Source organism: Ahaetulla prasina, chromosome 1 (genome assembly GCF_028640845.1).
Source record: "Ahaetulla prasina isolate Xishuangbanna chromosome 1, ASM2864084v1, whole genome shotgun sequence".
NCBI lineage: Eukaryota > Metazoa > Chordata > Lepidosauria > Squamata > Colubridae > Ahaetulla > Ahaetulla prasina.
The window spans coordinates 266,813,425-266,832,488 of record NC_080539.1 but is presented as its reverse complement, the minus strand read 5'-3'; the positions used below and the strand labels follow the sequence as shown (position 1 = coordinate 266,832,488).

Genomic DNA, 19,064 nt, shown 5'->3' with positions numbered 1-19,064 from the left:
ATGGTATGTATTTTTTTATTTGAATTCATTATAAAGTTGACTGTAGGGAAAACGCAAGTGAACCTCCAGTTTGATTTCTAATGAATTAATAATATATTTCTAATGTATTTCTAATGTATCTACTGTTTTTCAGTTCAGTTTCTGGATAAACATTTAAACTGAACAGTGGGGACAGAGAATTAACTGATATAGAAAATTTCTGTCCCCAGCAATCGAAAACTAAAAGGGTTATCAGTGCATGTAACATAGATGTCTGTATGGGTAAGACTATCAACCATGCTATCAAGCAAAACCAAGCATTTAACAGTGAGTGCCGTACCATGTGCACTAAACCAACAGGTGGCAAGAAAGTAGGGGCAGTCAACACAGGTTATGTAGACAGTAAACACAAAATCAATCCAAATGGACTCAAATGTCTATACACCAATGCACAGAGTATGAGGAATAAACAGGGTGAATTAGAAATCCAAGTAAATGAGGGTAGATATGATATTGTTGCCATTACGGAAACTTGGTGGGATGAAACTGACAAATGGAACATACAGCTAGAGGGATATAAATTATTTAAAAGAAATAGACCAAATAAAAGAGGAGGTGGAGTTGCACTATATATAAGAAATAACTACATCTCTACAGAAATAGAGCACAACAATGATGAAAATCATCTTGAATGTATTTGGGTCAATATAAAAGGGGTGAAAAACGATATTGCCATAGGTCTATACTATAGGCCACCCAACCAAACAGAGGAAGTAGATGAACTTTTTGCTAGTCAGCTAACTAAGGTATGTAGGAAGCACATCACAGTAGTAATGGGGGATTTTAACTACCCTGACATCATCTGGGAAACAAACTCTGCACCAAGTGGAAGATCCAACAGGTTCCTAACAAACCTAGCAGACAACTTTGTTTCCTAAAAAATAGAGAAGGCGACAAGGGGATCAGCCATATTGGACTTAATTCTCACTAACAGAGATGAAATGATAGAAGGTGTTGAAGCTACAGGAACCTTGGGGGCAAGTGACCACGCAATATTGGAATTCGACATTAAGCAAATACAAGTAGTAGAACAAAGTCAAACTAGAGTCTTGGACTTTAAGAGCTAATTTCAATAAACTTAGAGAGCTTGAGATGGATTCAATGGATGAGAATCCTCAGGGGGAAAACAACTCAAGAAGCTTGGGAAATTTTGAAAAGTGAGATTATAAAAGCACAGTCTAACACAATACCAATGAAGAAGAAAAATAGTAGATCTCAAAAGAAACCAGCATGGATGCATAAAGAACTATCTGACAAATTGAAAGACAAAAAGGACAAATATAAAAAGTGGAAAGAGGGCAAATAACTAAGGCAGAATATCAGCAAATAGCCGAGCCTGTAAAGATGAAGTGAGGAAAGCTAAGGCTCACAATGAACAAAGGCTAGCGACAAAAGTAAAAATAACAAAAAGCTTCTTCCAACATGTTAAAAACAAGAAAAAGTCAAGGAAACAATTGGCCCATTGCTGGGAGAAAGTGGCAAGAAGATGACAAGCAACAGGAGAAAGCAGATCTACTTAACTCATATTTTGCATCTGTCTTTACACAAAAGGAAAAACAATCCAACCTATCAAAACAGCACTACAAAAACAGATTAGAAACACAAGTTAAAATAGGGAAGAAAATGGTAAGTGAACACCTGTCTACCCTAGACGAGTTCAAATCACCAGGACCGGATGGATTACACCCCAAGGTTCTGAAGGAACTGGCAGGCGTGATCTCAGAACCACTGAACTATATCTTTCAAAGATCCTGGAGCACAGGGGAGCTGCCAGAGGACTGGAAAAGAGCTGATGTAGTTCCCATCTTCAAAAAAGGGAAAAAAACAGATCCAGGAAACTACAGACCTATCAGTCTGACCTCAATACCGGGGAAGATTCTGGAAAAGATAATCAAGCAACGAATCACCGAACACCTAGAAGCAAACAAAGTAATAACCAAAAGCCAACATGGGTTTGTCAAAAACAGATCATGCCAGACTAATCTTATCGCATTCTTTGACAAAATGACAAAATTAGTAGACCAGAGGAATGCTGTCGATATAATTTACTTGGACTTCAGTAAAGCATTTGATAAAGTAGACCATAACCTACTACTAGATAAAGTAGAAAAATGTGGGTTAGACAGCACCACCACCAGATGGATTCGTAACTGGCTGACCAACCGCACTCAACGTGTAGTCCTCAACGGAACTACATCCACATGGAGGGAAGTATGCAGTGGAGTACCCCAAGGCTCTGTTTTAGGCCCAGTACTCTTCAACATCTTCATCAATGACTTGGACGAGGGGATAGATGGGGAACTCATCAAATTTGCAGATGACAGCAAGCTGGCAGGAATAGCCAACACTCCAGAAGATAGGCTCAAGTTACAGAAAGATCTTGACAGACTTGAACATTGGGCGCTATCTAACAAAATGAAATTCAACAGTGAAAAAGTAAGGTTCTACATTTAGGCCAAAAAAACAAAATGCACCAGTACCGTATATGTGGTACCTTGCTCAATAGTAGTACCTGTGAGAGGGATCTTGGAGTCCTAGTGGATAACCATTTAGATATGAGCCAGCAGTGTGCAGCAGCTGTTAAAAAAGCCAACACAGTTCTGGGCTGCATAAACAGAGGGATAGAATCAAGATCACGTGAAGTGTTAGTACCACTTTATAATGCCTTGGTAAGGCCACACTTGGAATATTGCATCCAGTTTTGGTCGCCACGATGTAAAAAAGATGTTGAGACTCTAGAAAGAGTGCAGAGAAAGATGATTAGGGGACTGGAGGCTAAAACATATGAAGAACGGTTGCAGAACTGGGTATGTCTAGTTTAATAAAAAGAAGGACTAGGGGAGACATGATAGCTGTGTTCCAATATCTCAGGGGCTGCCACAAAGAAGAGGGAGTCGGGCTGTTCTCCAAAGCACCTGAGGGTAGAACAAGAAGCAATGGGTGGAAACTGATCAAAGAAAGAAGCAACTTAGAACTAAGGAGAAATTTCCTGACAGTTAGAACAATTAATAAGTGGAACGACTTGCCTTCAGAAGTTGTGAATGCTCCAACACTGGAAAATGTAAAATTCCTTAACCAAAATCTGTAACTTAGTAGAAACAAATAATCAAATTAGGAGAATAATTATATGAGAAGTAGGTTGAACAGTTTTATAAAAGGCTTCATTAAATGAAGCTATTTTAAAAAGTAGTATAATTTGAGAGCTCCACTATGCATTTATAAATTCATAGATGTTTCAAATTACAATCCTGCTTTTTGTCCTGTATAATTCAGTGTAACAATAATATCAGAAAATCCTGAAAGGAACATAGAGTGGTGTTCTGGTCTGGTAGAGTGGTGGAAGCTCTGTACAGCTTTCAAAGATGCTTGTGTGAATTAGATTCCACTGTCCCAATGAATGGGAAATTTCTTTTGGGTGGCTATGGAGATTCTCAGTCATCCAGGTCATCGTTGCCCCAAAGGTGCTTTTTCAAGAGGCAACTGGACTTTCTGGTTTTTCTTTGAAACGTTTTTACTTCTCATTCAAGAAGCTTCGTCAGCTCATGAAGAAGATGAAGAAGCTTATTGGATGAGAAACAAAACATCTTCGAAGAAAAAACAGAAAGTCCAGTTGCCTCTTGAAAAAGCACATTTGGGACGTCCTTTCGGGTGGGGCAGCTCAAGAGGCAAGTGATGTCATGGTGTCATATCTTCAGCAAATAGATTGTGGGTTGTGAAATATGAATGAAGCCTTTGTTCTGTGGCTTCCCTGTCCCAAAATCAATTCAAATGTTCCTTAATTACATTTTTGGAAACAGAAATTTTTTTGACATAATCCCATGAACATCTCCAGCAAATGATGTTTTGTAATGTAGCTTCCTTTGTAATTGCTTATAGTGAGATGTGTGGAAGGGGGAAATCTGACCTATGGAAAATAAAAGCAGAAACAAGCAGGTATTCACCAAGCCCATTTGTGTCTCCTTGTAAGAAATTAAGATATGAGATCAGCAGATATAAATTTTTGCTGCAATGTGATCATAGAGATTGAGACAGACACATGAAGAAGCATCTGTCTCTAGATAGGATGGGTTTGGATTTCATATTGGTCTGTTTCTATTTCGTAACTGAGGATCACCTGGCACTTTGTGACTCATAAATGTGCGGTACAGATTCATTTTTTTGTATTTTTCTATTGATTATTTCTTCTTTGGATCACTTAAGGACTTTTCAGCATTTGCTTTCCTTTTCTGTTACACTGTTTGCTGAAGTTAATGAGGATATATTTTATTCCTTATTTTTTTCCTAAATACTTTTCTCTCATTTCTCAGCTGTTAAAATTTCAGGTAGAAAACTAAAATCAATCAACCCATTAATTCTAAAAGGGTTATGGTTAGGGTTGTTTATTTAGGAGGAGTGGTTATTTAATTTAAATAGCATGAAAAGTGTTGCTTATTTCTACTATCAGTCTTAAGATACGTTTCACTTATTCGTGGATACCATGCGGGAATTTATAGTATAGTATTGCTTTATTTTGGTTTTGGGAGAGTAGCATTTTAAAGCTTTGTATTTCTAGTTTTATCTCTTTTTACTCTTCGTTCAGCTCTTTAAGCGGGTCTCTGGTATTGATTACTGTATTTCAACATGATTAAAATCTAAAGGAGGTTTGAATACATCAGTACAATATAATTACTGAGAGAGATTGGTGAGATAAAAAAGTTGGTAAACAGTGCCATGTTTACTGCCCTATGCTCTTGCAGGAAAAGTTGGATATAATTCTTTTTCTTTTATTCATTTCATTTTTGCCTTTCATTTTAAAGAAAGATTGTAGGTTAATTGAAAAAGAAAAATGTGCGTAAATTATAATTGTTCCCTGACAGGTAGAATAATATCACTTTTCTAATTTCTTAGTATAATTCTTTTTGCAGGCACCACCACGCTTCATAAATCATAATTCCTGATAAACAGTTAAATCCCAAAAGCTTTAGTACACAATTCAACATTACATTAGCATCTTTAACATGTAAAGATTTTCTCATAAATCTGCTAGCATCCATTAATACACTTTCCCCAAACTTATGAAATGATCACATGACCCTGTCATGTAGGTTGCTGAGCCCTCAGATTTTTTATACTTCCAGCATAGAAGAAAATTTGATGTCCATCCTTTCAAATACATTCTTTGGGGAGCCCAATACACCAACATGAATGCTTTTTTTATGAACCAACCTTAACATCAGTTTTGTAGATATTATCTTAACATTTTTAAGAACAGGAATCCATTGAGGGTTTTTATTGTAGACTGGGTCTTTTCAGTATCCCTTTTGAAATGCCTAATGACAGAATAAGAGTTCCTTGAAAGTTTTCTTATAACACTGTTTTCTGATGACGCTGTTGCTTGATCATTCATATGAAATTATAAATTCCTTTGCAGGTAAAAACAAACGTACTCAACCTCACTGGGTGCCACCTGAAGGGACAGCTCAACCCAAACTCTGCCTATACAACAGTCTCACTCGTAATAAGGTGAACTTGTTTTTCTTTCTTTTCTTTCATCTCTGGATAACATATTCCTCACATCGTTTTAAGGTGTAGTAGTGTTCTAGGCTTGGAAATCATTGTTGAAACAGCAATACCCTGACATTTCTGTGGAACCAATAGTGTTACTTTGATTCAAAGTTGTTATTTGCAAACTTAATAAATTCAGCAGCTTTCATTCATTGCCACATGTGCTATTTCGTTGTAGGATGTGTTTCAACCCCAAAATGGCAACAGGGTCAAATGGTATTGCTGCGGCCCAACAGTATATGATGCTTCCCATATGGGGCATGCAAGGTAAAGTAGGTGGTTTTTTTTTACAGCTGAACAAATACGTTGTGTATGACACTTATACACGTTGTGTATGACGCCTTATACACTGTAAGCCGCCCTGAGTCTTCGGAGAAGGGCGGGGTATAAATGTAAACAAAAAAAAAAAATTGTTCATTTTGTAGCCTTTCATTCGGCCCTATTTCTTTATATGTTGATTAAGAAACAAGTGAAAAAAAAACACCAGTCTTTTTTGTTTGCACATTTCCCAACATATGATTATTGTAAGAAAGCTGTTTCATACATTACTCTCAGTAAGACATACATTTATGTATACTTGTTTGGAGAGAGCACATATACAAAATTAACTTATTCTTTTAATTATTTTAGATCATATATTTCATTTGATATCCTGAGAAGAGTTTTAAAAGACTACTTCAAATATGATGTCTTCTATTGTATGAATATTACAGATATAGATGATAAGGTAAATGAAAATCCCTTAATTCAGTTGATTTCTGAAATGAGATTTCTTGCTAAGGTTAAGGTGATGGTTAATTGCATTTTAACAATATCTCTCACTAGTTGAAAGTTTACTCTTACGATAGACAGCACCACGAATACATACAGTATCTTTAAAGAGGTAATATAAACAAACGCCTACCTGAAGAAGTGGGACAGTGGGAGTGGCATAAGATGGGTGTGGCATAAGATGGAAAGATGATGAATGTGTTTATTCACCTGTGGTGGTTCCGTCTTCACGTATAAGCTTGCTTCTTAGGCATACTTCGTTTTTCGTTTTAGATCATAAAAAGAGCAAGGCAAAACTACCTCTTTGAGCAATACTTGGAACAGAGACCAACAGCAAAGCAGCTGCTTGAAAATGTTAAGCTAGCTTCTCTGGTAAGCTCATGGTCTGTCTCCTCTCCCTTCTTCCCCTAGCGCAAGAAAAAATGGGACAATAGGTGAGCTCTTCATCCAAAGAGTAAATTCCTAGGAGCTGTCGCTGGAGTAAATTGGACCAATGATTAGCTGAGAAGAGCTTAGTGTGAGTTATAAAGCAACGTAGAGTTTGACCAAACTAGTGACCTGAGTTTGGGCTTGTTCCAACTAGGGTGAGAGTTAAACAAAGGATAGCAGATTGAAGCGACTGGCCTTTGTCTGCCAGAATGACAAGCCAGCTAATTTTGCTGAAAACAAGAAAAATAAGTGATTCTGGATGAGGTAATCAGCTGCATTGGGCTTATGTTTGCTCATCTCAAACAGAAACTTTCTCCTAGCTAGTGTCAAATCATTATAAAACATTCAAATTGCTTTCTTTCCTTGGCTGAAATTCAGTTCAGTCCAAAAGGCTGTCATTTAGTTCTTACAGGGGGGTGGGAGTTAATACACTTATTTTAAAAAGAAATAATAATTTACCATGACATTAAACTTACTTTGTGTGATGTAATTTGAAAAGACTTCTAGTCATTTGTCCATTGTAGAGACTGAATGTTTAGCCGGCAATTGAAGAAACAAACAAGATGGAGAAAACAGGGAAAGTCAGCCTGTTGTTCTCCACCTGGTATTCTAACAGGACAAAGTGGTTGGTTTTCATTCTGCCTTGCAAGGACTAGCATCAGTGACCGAGGATAATGCCCGGAAGTTAGACTCCAGTATCATGGGAAAGCAACGAGAGTGTCTCATAAGAGGGATCTCTTAGAACAGGGGCCTCCAACCTTGGCAACTGTAAGACTTGTGGACTTCAACTCCCAGAGTCCCTCAGCCAGCTTTGCTTTGCTGGATGAGGAACTCTGGGAGTTGAAATCCACAAGTCTTAAAGTTGCCAAGGTTGGAGGCCCCTGTTTTAGAACACCTATTCAGATAGTTGTTTATTCCATTTTATTCCTTCTTTTTCTTTCCCTGCTCTTATTTATTTATTTTATTTATTATTCGAATTTATATACCGCCCTATCTCCCAAAGGACTCAGGGCGGTTCACAGGCATATAAAAATATCAATATACAAATTAAAATAGTCATTAAAAAAACTTATTCTAATGCCCCAATTATTAAAATGGAAATATAAATATTAAAACCAATTTAAAACCCCTATAAATTTAAAATCTAAGCCAGTCCTGCACAGATGAATAAATGTGTCTTGAGCTCGCGACGGAAGGTTCGGAGGTCCGGAAGTTGACGGAGTCCTGGGGGGAGTTCGTTCCAGAGAGCGGGAGCCCCCACAGAGAAGGCCCTTCCCCTGGGCGTCGCCAGACGACACTGCCTAGCTGACGGCACCCTGAGGAGTCCCTCTCTGTGAGAGCGCACGGGTCGGTGAGAGGTATCTGGTCGCAGTAGGCGGTCCCGTAGATAACCCGGCCCTATGCCATGGAGCGCTTTGAAGGTGGTCACCAAAACCTTGAAGCGCACCCGGAAGGCCACAGATAGCCAGTGCAGCCTGCGCAGGATGGGTGTTATGCGGGAGCCACGAGGGGCTCCATCTATAACCCGCGCAGCCGCATTCTGGACTAACTGCAGCCTCCGGATGCCCTTCAAGGGGAGCCCCATGTAGATGTAGCCCCATCTTCCCTTTCACACCCTTTAATTCTTTGAGGATTTCATCCTTTCTGCTGTAACTGATCCTTCAGAGCCTGCAAAATACTTAGGCCTGATGTTGAGAAGTGCCAAGGCTTTGCTGTTCAGTGCTTCCATCATCACTTTCTCTCCTTGCTAACGTGCTTATTAAGAGTTGCAGAGTTTTTGGATTAGAAGGGAAAACCCTAGACAGTTACATAGGTAGCGCCTAAGTCCTTCAATCATGTGTTTTTCCCATGATCACGTAACAGCAACCAATGATCCTGCAAAAAGATGCGCCTGTTTTAAGTAGCTACTGATACTGGCTCAAGCTCCAAAGCATCGTTTCCACTTGGAATCCAAATCACTGCATAGCCCTATTTCTTATAGCCAGATCCTAATACGCTCTTATCTCTCAATGTTCCCCAGTCAGTCTGAAAACACCTCTTTTTGTCCAAGGTTTGATTTCAGCTCCCCTTTCCTTTTGCTTACCTTGAGGTTGATTTGTGCTGCCACCCTCTCTTCCGCTGCCAATCAAATGTAAAGCTCTGCATTTGTTTGCCTGCAGCTCCTCCCTTAATAATTGCCATAAACCATCTCCCACCCACAAGACTAGCAAAAATAAGTTAAAAATATTCATCAATGTGTTGGAAGCGTGAGATAGTGCCAGGGACTTTTTACCACATGTGGTGGGAATGCCCAAAAATTATAAAATTTTGGCATCAGATAAAACAATGGTTAGAAGAGAAATTAACGCAAAATATAGAATCGAAACCGGGATTTTTTTTTACTGGGCATCATAGAAGGCAACTACAATAAGGGTACAATTTATCTAATGTTACGTATTTTAACAGCAGCAAGATTGGCTTTTGCACAAAAATTGAATAATAAAGAGACCCCCCTCCCCGAAGAAGTGTTAGCTAAAATATTAACTTGTGCGGAAATGGACAGACTGACTCTGGAACTTAAAGATAAGAACGAAACAGAGTATTAGGAAATCTGGAATAAATTTTATTACTGGCTTGCCAGGAGGAGGAATGCTGGGATAAATGATTATTGACGAGTAGAATGTTTAGAGGTTTTTATGCTAGTTTTCTGTGTTAGATAAGATTGAATTTGGTATATATAGAATTTATATAGAATTTTATTTTTTTTATTGGCCAAGTGTGATTGGACACACAAGGAATTTGTCTTGGTGCATATGCTCTCAGTGTACATAAAAGAAAAGATACGTTCATCAAGGTACAACACTTACAACACTTAATGGAAGATCCACTTTATTTAGAAGATCCACTTCTGTAGTGTAATTGCTTAATGAAGAACTTCGGAGAAGTCAGAAACTGACAGGCATACCTTTCTGTAACATTTTAGTTGGTCTTTTTTGTGTGTGTTGAATTTACCGACAAAGAAATAAAGGAAATGAATAATTACTTTTCAAGACAAAAATAGTTTGTTGCAGCCAGCCTGGCTATGATTACTACTATAATATGATGTTAATGAGAAATTCCACTTCCTTCTAAAATTCTAATGACTTTCTTACTTAAAGCATGTGTCAGCCTGCCCCAGATCAGTGTTTGAGAAAATAAAAACCCAACTTCATCATGTTGAAGAATTTGGTAATCTTTATCATACAAGTCTGGATGCGGTGAAAAGCAAAGCTGGAACTGAAAGTAAATCAAAACCCCAGAGTCATATTCTCTCCTGAACCCTCCCCCTACTAGAGGTCATACAGTAATAGTCCAATGTCTTCTTTCTCCTCAGCCAAGTGTAGTTTCACTTCCGATATTCTCCCTCTGTCAATCTTCTGAATGGAATGTGGAATCAGCAGCTGCCGTTACATTCACGCGCCAACACAATTCAAACCTCTGGTTTTGAAAATGGCATTTCCCCTCTCCCCCACATACAATGTCAGCCGACGCTGGGAACAGTGAAAACCTCCCTCCCCCTCCATAAAGCATGTAAGACAATCAGTAGAGCAAACTTTTAACAAGGTAATAAAATAGTCAGATAATCTAGTAGGAGAAATACACTAAATTAAAGCGGAGGCTGACAGCATGATTGCCTACATAATAGTTTTATTTTTAGCATTTTACCCCTATAACTAATGGATAGGGTTAGGGAGATAGATAGTCACAGCCTCTTGGAGGAGAAAGGTTGAATGCTGCACAAGAACTATGGGAGAGACCACAATCAAAAGGGAGTAGGACCTTCTCCTCTTCACTTTACACATCCATGTTCCTTCTTTGCATGCACACACACAGGCGCACACACACACACAGAGGGAGTGGGAAAGAGAGAGAGAGAGAGAGAGAATGTAAGGAGGCTTTTAATAGCTATTTTTAAATCTCTCTTTTTTCCCCCCATGCTCATTATTATTTGTGCTCTGAGAAATATTCACCTGGTTTTGTTTTATGTTTTCCATCCATGCTTTTAATTCAGCTTTTTTCAGCAAAGTTGGAAGAAACTTCTGATCCTGATAAGAAACAGATGCTGGAAAGGATGCAAAATTCAGTGAGAGCTGCTCTGGAGCCACTAGAGAATGGCCTTCAAAAGGAGCTCTCTGAGGGAGAAATCAATAAATATGCTGAGGTTGGTATACTTTTTTGAAACAGGTTGAGAGTCATTTCAGTCATTGCCTTCTGATACATTGCCACACACAAAACACACCCACACCATACATATACATACATACATATACGCGCACACATTCTCAGTCACTCATTCATTTCCCAAAGCAAGGTTCCCCTGAAGTGGCTTTCCTATGAATCTTGAAGAGCATTTGAGCATGGGCCTCTGGGGAATTTGTAAGAATTGTGGAAATTGTGCGTTATGATGAACAGCTTGTATAAAAATAAAAATTATTTTTCAGACTTTGTTGCAAGAAGCAAAAGATACAATTTCTGAGTGGCTGGACACTAAGTTGGGTAGCCAAGTGACTGATAACTCTATATTTTCCAAACTTCCCAAATTTTGGGAAGAAGAATATCATAAAGATATGGCAGCTCTCAATGTAAGTAGACATGCTTATTCAACAAAACTTAAAAAGACTTCTGAATGGAATTGCTCATGCTTTATTGTTTCAAATTTCCTCTTCTGTTCAAGACTAGAAAGAAAATGTGTCATATATGTAGTTAAAAGCTTCAATTTAGGAAACAATTTCAAATATTAAAACGATAAACTCAGATCTTTAGGCAAAATCCCCAGAAAATTTGTCTGTAGTACTATGTTCTATTTGTTCCCATCTAGAAAATCAGAATTATAATTAGATTCACATCAAGAATCATTTGTGTTTCATCAACAGTTTGGAGCAATGTTAGTTTCTATTTTAGCTTGAAGTATATTTTTCGGGTTTAGCTTTTGGTAGTTAGATATTTCTTGATTTCACTAAGCAGAATAATAGCCCAAGAACAGTAGGTCTGTAGAGATCAGTTCCTATCTGTTTTTAAATTGGGTTTAATTAAGATTTTCCTACCAAGTTTTATTATTATGGTACTATATAATTTTAATTGTAAAGCGGAATATATTTTGAGATTTTGGAAACAGAAAAGGTTTGGTTTTTTCCCCTCAGGTATTACCTCCAGATGTTTTAAGTCGTGTAAGTGAATACGTACCAGAAATTGTGGAGTTTGTTCAGAAGATTGTAGATAATGGATATGGGTAAGTATAACTTGAAATTTTCCCACTGATCTCTATAATATACCAAAAGTGCTGAGAGTAATAGTTTGAGTATCTGATAAATAATTCACTGGGTTCCCTATAAAGGAATATTTCCAATGTCCTTTTTATCTAAGATAGTCTTAACATTTCTCTACATTATATAACAAAGAATTACAATAAAGATTTTTTCCCAGCTATTTTACAAATGCTCATGAATTAATTTTATCCGGTTTTCCCAGCCCGATGCTTTCAGATGAGTTGTCTACAGAGATTGTCAATCATCCAGCTCATGATTGTCCCACAAGTGCTTTTCAAAAGGCAACTGGATTTTTTTGGTTCTTTTCCTTGAAAAACATTTTGATTCTCATTCAAGAAAAGTTCTGACTGAATAGTGGGGAATGGAAGGATTTATATTCTTTGCAGTCATCTGGTAGTTAGTATTCTGAAGGTCGGTGTTTAGTTCTCTGAGAGACCTTGAAGCCAATTGAAGGCTTATCTGTATCCTCAGGGTCACCTGAATCAGAGTGCAGATGGGTGTGGAACCTTCTTGAGACTACTGAAAGGACTGAGTCTACATCCGTTTGCACTCTGATTCTTCTTGAATGAGAAGCAAAATGTTTTTCAAGGAAAAATAAAAACCAAGAAAGTCCAGCTGTATTTTGAAAAGCACCTTTGGGGCTTCCAGATGAGCTGAGATACAATTCCAGACATCAACCCCCAGCATAGCCTAACTTTCTTGAATTCTATATTAAAATCAGCCATGCAAAAGTGTTGAAGAATGTTGTTTACATTAAACAGCATCAACATTCCTGCTTACTGAAACTATCGTTTTGCCTTCTAGTTACGTATCCAATGGATCTGTCTATTTTGATACACTAAAATTCGATGCATCTGAGAAACACACCTATGCAAAATTGGTCCCTGAAGCTGTAGGAGATCAAAAAGCATTACAGGAGGGCGAAGGTAATTTAACTTCATTACATACATTTCCAGAGAATATTTGGAGACAATGATCAAGTTACTGATTCTTACCATTCCTTCTTCTGCTTCTCCTAGGTGACCTGAGTATCTCAGTGGATCGTTTAAATGAAAAGCGATCGCCAAATGATTTTGCTTTGTGGAAGTCCTCCAAGCCAGGAGAGCCTTCCTGGGATTCTCCATGGGGCAAAGTAAGGATAGTTGTGATTGAGCAATCGTTTGTGTGATCAGGAGGCACAGCTACTCCCTTGGGAGAGGAGAAAACTTTTTTTTCCCCTACAATGCAATTTCTGTAACCAGGCAAAGCAGGGAAATTGACTGTGTGCCCCTTCTTGTACATGATTTTCACTTATACAGCAAAATCCTTGGATTTAGAGCACTATTATTGCCTAAGCCACCCACTTGAAACAGTGAGATGGATGGCATTTAAATTAAATGAAATAAATAAAATATTATGCATATGGATTTTAATTCTTATATAGTGGTATCTTGTACTCAACTGCTTTGAAACTCATCGAATTTGGTACTCAATGCATTTTAACACAAAAATTTTGTCCTGGTACTCATCATTTGGTTTGGTACTCAATGCACAAACTAGAATTTGTCAATGGTCAGCTGCTTTGTGACTCTACCTTATTCCTTATGGGAAAAATTTGCTTGGTACCCATTATTTCTGGTACCCATCTCTTCTTTCAGAACCAATTAACAATGAATATCGAGGTACCTCTAAATAAATTTGTAATAAATAATAGTGCCTAACAATTACATCCATTCTTAATTTTATAAATTCAGGAAACACAGATGGCCTTCAATTTATGACCACAATTGAGCCCAAAATTGATGTTGCTGAGTGAGACATATGTTAAGTGAATTTTGCCTCGTTTTATGACTTTTCTTGCGACGGTTGTTAAGTGAATCACTGCAGCTGTTAAATTAGTAAGACAGTTGTTAAGTGAATTGGGCTTCCCCATTGGCTTTCCTTGTCAGAAGGTCACAAAAAGGTGATCACATGACCCGAGGGCAGGGGTCTGCAAACTTGGCTCTTTTAAGACTTGTGGACTTCAACTCCCAGAGTTCGTCAGCCAGGACACTGCAGCTTTATAAATATGAGCCAGTTGTCAAGCATCTCAGTTTCGATCACCTGAACATGGGGATGCTGCAACGGTTGTAAGTATGAAAAACGGTCTTAAGTCGCTTTTTTTCAGTGATGATGTAACTTTGAATGGTCACTGTTGTAGTCAAGGACTACCTGTACAGCTGTATAAGGTGTTAGTTCATAAATAACCTTTTGCTTTTTCAGCTGTGATGTTTACCTAATCAGCACAAACCAGGTTCTCAGAGTAAAATTATCTAGTATTGCTGTGAAATAATGGCCCTAGAAAGATACAGTTTGGAATATTTTTCCTCTGTGACCTAATAATTTTATAGATGAGGTTTATTTGCTTACTTTTTTTAAGCAGCCTTCCCATCTGAACTGATTATAACCTGAACCTTGAATCTTGTTATATCTTTGGCCTCACTGGTCAGCTGTTTTAGCAGACTTTTTCAGTTTTTACAGTTTTAGGTTGCAATTCTATGTTCCGTTCACCCTAATGTTTTTCTAAGCCACCAGCTGATTGGAGTCTTTAGAAATATTTCCCTGCTAATGTCTTTAATCCCTAAACAAAAGGCAAACATATCCTGCAGTTTGAAAGATACCATTTTAAACAAGTTATGAGTTCATCGTCATTCCATACTTCTCCAGTATTCACTGACTGAGCTAAATCACTTAATGAGCATAGTGCATGTTAGCCTTTAATATTAAATCATCAAGGATATTAATCTACATGATTAATTAGTTATCACCCTATGGTAATAGGGGCGTCCAGGATGGCATATTGAATGTTCTGCAATGGCTGGATCCATTTTAGGAGACTCGATGGACATTCACGGAGGAGGTTTTGATCTTCGTTTCCCCCACCATGACAATGAGTTGGCACAATCTGAGGTAAGCAGTGAGAGGCACTAAACCAGTAGTTCTCAACCTGCCCCTCCCCAAATCATGTAAAGGTTCCCCTTGCACATATGTGCTAGTTGTTCCCGACTCTAGGGGGTGGTACTCATCTCCGTTTCAAAGCCGAAGAGCCAGCGCTGTCCGAAGATGTGTCCATGGTCATGTGGCCGGCATGACTAAATGCCAAAGGTGCATGGAACGCTGTTACTTTCCCACCGAAGGTGGTCCCTATTTTTCTACTTGCATTTTTTACGTGCTTTCGAACTGCTAGGTTGGCAAAGCTGGGACAAGTAACAGGACCTCACCCCATTACGCTCACCCCATTAGGGATTTGAACCACTGAACTGCCGACCTTTTGATCAACAAGCTCAGCATCTTAGCCACTGAGCCACCACCTCCCTATATCCTGTATATCCCTGTCAAAAAAAAAAAAAGCTGGGCCTGACCAAGATGGGAACAAAAATACTTTTTCAAAGAACAATTATATGTATAGAGAACATTTATATACCACAATGGTTACAAAATGAGTCAGTCATGTCACCAACCCTATTTTATGACCTTTTGGGCGGCAGTCATTAAGTGAACACGGTCATTGAGCAAACACCACAGTTGTTAAGCAAACCAATGTTTTGCTATGGACACAATTTTTCTGAATATAGGAGTAAGTCTCAGTTTTCAGCAAAACCATCATAAAACATGATCATGTGGCCATGAGTTACTGCAAATGCTGCTCTATTTCCAAGGGCCCAAAGTTCATTATGTGACAGTAGAGAGGGCCCAACTGTCAGAAGTCTGAATCTGGGTCATAAATCTCCTTTTTTGGATCAGTTGTAACTGAACAGTTGCGGGCTATTTTTTTTAGTGTTTCTTATATGTTTCTATTATTACTAATATTCGCTATCTAGAATCATGGTATATAAGATGGCCATCCATAATTTTCCTAAATAAACTAATCCTCATTAGTTATTATCAAAATGTTCTTTTATTGCTTCCTATCTTATTATAGATATTTTTAATTTTTATTCTTACAACATAGATCACTCTTTTGTAATGTTGCTGCAATCTCATGGGGGTTCATATTATAATATACTTCTTTGGTCTCATTGATTTTGTAGGCATACTTCGACAATGATCACTGGGTGCGCTATTTTCTACACACTGGGCATTTGACAATTGCTGGCTGTAAAATGTCCAAATCTTTGAAAAACTTTATTACAATAAAAGATGCATTAAAACAGCATACAGGTAAGATCTATTAATTGAAAAACATTTCATTTTTGGTGGGTACAATGGCGCTAACCCTTACTGAGCTTATCTCCATTGTCTTTGGCTAAAAACTGTCTAATTGGCATTTAAGATTATTTCTTTTATTCTGTAATTAGTATTTTGATGGTGTTGTTTTTTAAGTAGCTATGTATCAATAGCCTAAATGGCCTCTGCCAGCTATGATTCCCTGCTGTGCAGCATTTTTCCATTTGTTTCTTTAAAACTCTCAACAGCACGGCAATTAAGGCTGGCTTTTCTTATGCATTCGTGGAAGGATACTCTAGACTATTCAAAGAACACCATGGAGTCTGCTATCCAGTATGAAAAATTCATAAGCGTAAGTTATTTTCCTTTTTTCTCATTGTTCTGTTGTGCAGATATTGGAACATAGTCCTGAAAAATTCCAGGTGTTCTTTTGTTCCTTTCTTCATATGCAAGATTGTGGCACAAAAACATAAGGTAGGCCTATACGCCTTGATCCACCAAACCAAAATCAGGCCACTATTCATATGTGGTAGTCATTCATGGATTCAATAGTTTTGTTGTCTGTCAAAAACAACAAAGAGGGAGTAGTGAGATTGGGGGTCAGAATTTCAGAGGATGTTATACAGGCTCGTAAATCACAAATGGAGTGGGCCCAGTTCACAAAGTAGCATAAACATCTATAGGTAATCCTTACGTAACAACCAAACATATTTTTTATTTAAAAAAAGATGTTGAGACTCTAGAAAGAGTGCAGAGAAGAGCAACAAAGATGATTAGGGGACTGGAGGCTAAAACATGAAGAGCGGTTGCAGGAACTCGGTATGCCTAGTTTAATGAAAAGAAGGACTAGGGGAGACATGATAACAGTGTTCCAATATCTCAGGGGTTGCCACAAAGAAGAGGGAGTCAAGCTATTCTCCAAAGCACCTGAGGGTAGAACAAGAAGCAATGGATGGAAACTAATCAAGGAGAGAAGCAACCTAGAACTAAGGAGAAATTTCCTGACAGTTAGAACAATTAATCAGTAGAACAACTTGCCTGCAGAAGTTGTGAATGCTCCAACACTGGAAATTTTTAAGAAGATGTTGGATAACCATTTGTCTGAAATGGTGTAGGGCTTCCTACCTGGGCAGGGGGTTGGACTAGAAGACCTCCAAGGTCCCTTCCAACTCTGATATTATTATTATTATTATTATTATTATTATTATTATTATTATTACCATTTATTCAGTGACCGTTCAAACTATGATGTGGTTGAACAAGGGGGACTTACGACAAGTCCTTATAATTAATTGCAGCCAATGTAACATCCCTACAGTCATGTGATTGTCCTCCGAGTGTCGGGCAACTGGTTTGCAATCACAACTTGCATTCTCCTCTAGTCACATAATCACATTTGTGACCTTCACTAGCGCCTTCTGACAAGTAAAGTTAATTGATGATTAATTATTGAAAGAAACCAAGGAGAATCCTATCAACTTCCTTTGCCCTGGCATAAATTGAAAACTTGATGGTTGCCACTTAACCTTCCGGGTTAATTCAAGTAACAATATCCTCCAAGATTAATCTGTATTATAGTGGAGAGGGGTTTCCTTAAAAGGCTAATCAGAAATAAAAAACTTGCAAAGGCCTGTTTTCTTAGTTCATTGTTAGCATGCCAATATACAATTTAAATCAATATGCAAAGCAAGATGAAGGTAGGGAAAGAAGTAAAACTTTCAAATCATCTTCCTCTTTGGTAGGGTATGTTCCACCATGTTCTGCAAAAACATTTTTAAGGGTGCGCACGCACACATGCGCGTGCGCGCGCACACACACACACACACAGCCTGATAGTAGGGGATGAAATTTTGCTTTTCTTGCTGGGTTAGTCCTATTTTAAACCGAAACTGAGTATGGAAATAAGTATCTGAACAGTATATTTTGTAACAAATTGTGGGCTCTTTCCTTTCCCTTTTTAGGAGTTCTTTTTAAATGTAAAGGATATCCTTCGAGCTCCTGTTGATGTGACAAGCCAGTATGAAAAATGGGAAACCCAGGAAATTGAACTGAATAAAAGGTGAGCTAACCATTTTTCTTTCTCTCTTTATGAATAGACCTCTGTGTATCTGTGTCAATGTCTGTTTTTCAATCTGGCGTTTCCATTTAGAGCAGACAGGGTGCATTCCTTAAAGACTTCCTCCTTGAAACTCAATTACTTGTTAATTCACATACCAAACCAGGGCATTCATAGCACCAATCCCAGGTCTTTGCACATACCTTCTTAACTGATTTCAACTTCTGTTTAGTGCTTGGCATAGATTCCTACATGCCAGTCTATGTTTGTGCATTTCGCAGTCAGTTCTTTTGGTTCAAAGTGCTACCATTTCATTACTTACTATTACATAGAATGTAAAACAAATGCTACCATAAAATCCATAAGTAGGAAAAAGAACGAATGCCCCTTTCATAAGCTTTTCAAGAGAGCTGGTTTTTCCTGCTAAAGTAAACTGGTTATGACTTTTAAACTGGTTAAACATTATTTTTCGTCTTCTGGCCTATTCTTTCCTTGATTTGATAAAAATTAAAAGGAACAAGGGAAGGCCATCCAAAGAAGTGAGAGAAGAGCCTAGCTCAGGGATCTCATACATGCAGCCAACTGGCCACAATCATCCAGATCATTTTCTTGAGACTGCAGTTTTCAACACTTTGTGGTTGCTGAGGTCATCAAGGTCCGCCAAGGTTCGGTAGCTGAATGCTGCACAGATGCACAAGCTGAGCCACAGGAAGCAGTACAGAGAGAAGAGTGGCATGGCAGCGTGGTAGTTCATC

At 38.2% G+C, this 19,064-nt stretch overlaps 1 protein-coding gene across 6 annotated transcripts in view; it reads left to right on the top strand.

The window, feature by feature from the left end:
• Positions 1 to 19,064, top strand: part of CARS1 (cysteinyl-tRNA synthetase 1) — a 46,785-nt gene that overhangs the window by 15,056 nt on the left and 12,665 nt on the right. For all 6 annotated transcript variants that reach the window (XR_009152180.1, XM_058158125.1, XM_058158115.1 and 3 more), the window contains 13 exons: positions 5,450 to 5,541; positions 5,762 to 5,850; positions 6,214 to 6,310; positions 6,628 to 6,726; positions 10,814 to 10,963; positions 11,244 to 11,384; positions 11,943 to 12,031; positions 12,873 to 12,994; positions 13,088 to 13,200; positions 14,868 to 14,996; positions 16,118 to 16,247; positions 16,502 to 16,605; positions 18,215 to 18,312. Coding sequence is in view for 5 of the 6 variants with exons in the window: in XM_058158125.1 (XP_058014108.1) it covers positions 5,450 to 5,541; positions 5,762 to 5,850; positions 6,214 to 6,310; positions 6,628 to 6,726; positions 10,814 to 10,963; positions 11,244 to 11,384; positions 11,943 to 12,031; positions 12,873 to 12,994; positions 13,088 to 13,200; positions 14,868 to 14,996; positions 16,118 to 16,247; positions 16,502 to 16,605; positions 18,215 to 18,312 (1,453 nt within the window). In the remaining variant the exon portion in view is untranslated. The remainder of the gene's footprint in view (positions 1 to 5,449; positions 5,542 to 5,761; positions 5,851 to 6,213; positions 6,311 to 6,627; positions 6,727 to 10,813; positions 10,964 to 11,243; positions 11,385 to 11,942; positions 12,032 to 12,872; positions 12,995 to 13,087; positions 13,201 to 14,867; positions 14,997 to 16,117; positions 16,248 to 16,501; positions 16,606 to 18,214; positions 18,313 to 19,064) is intronic.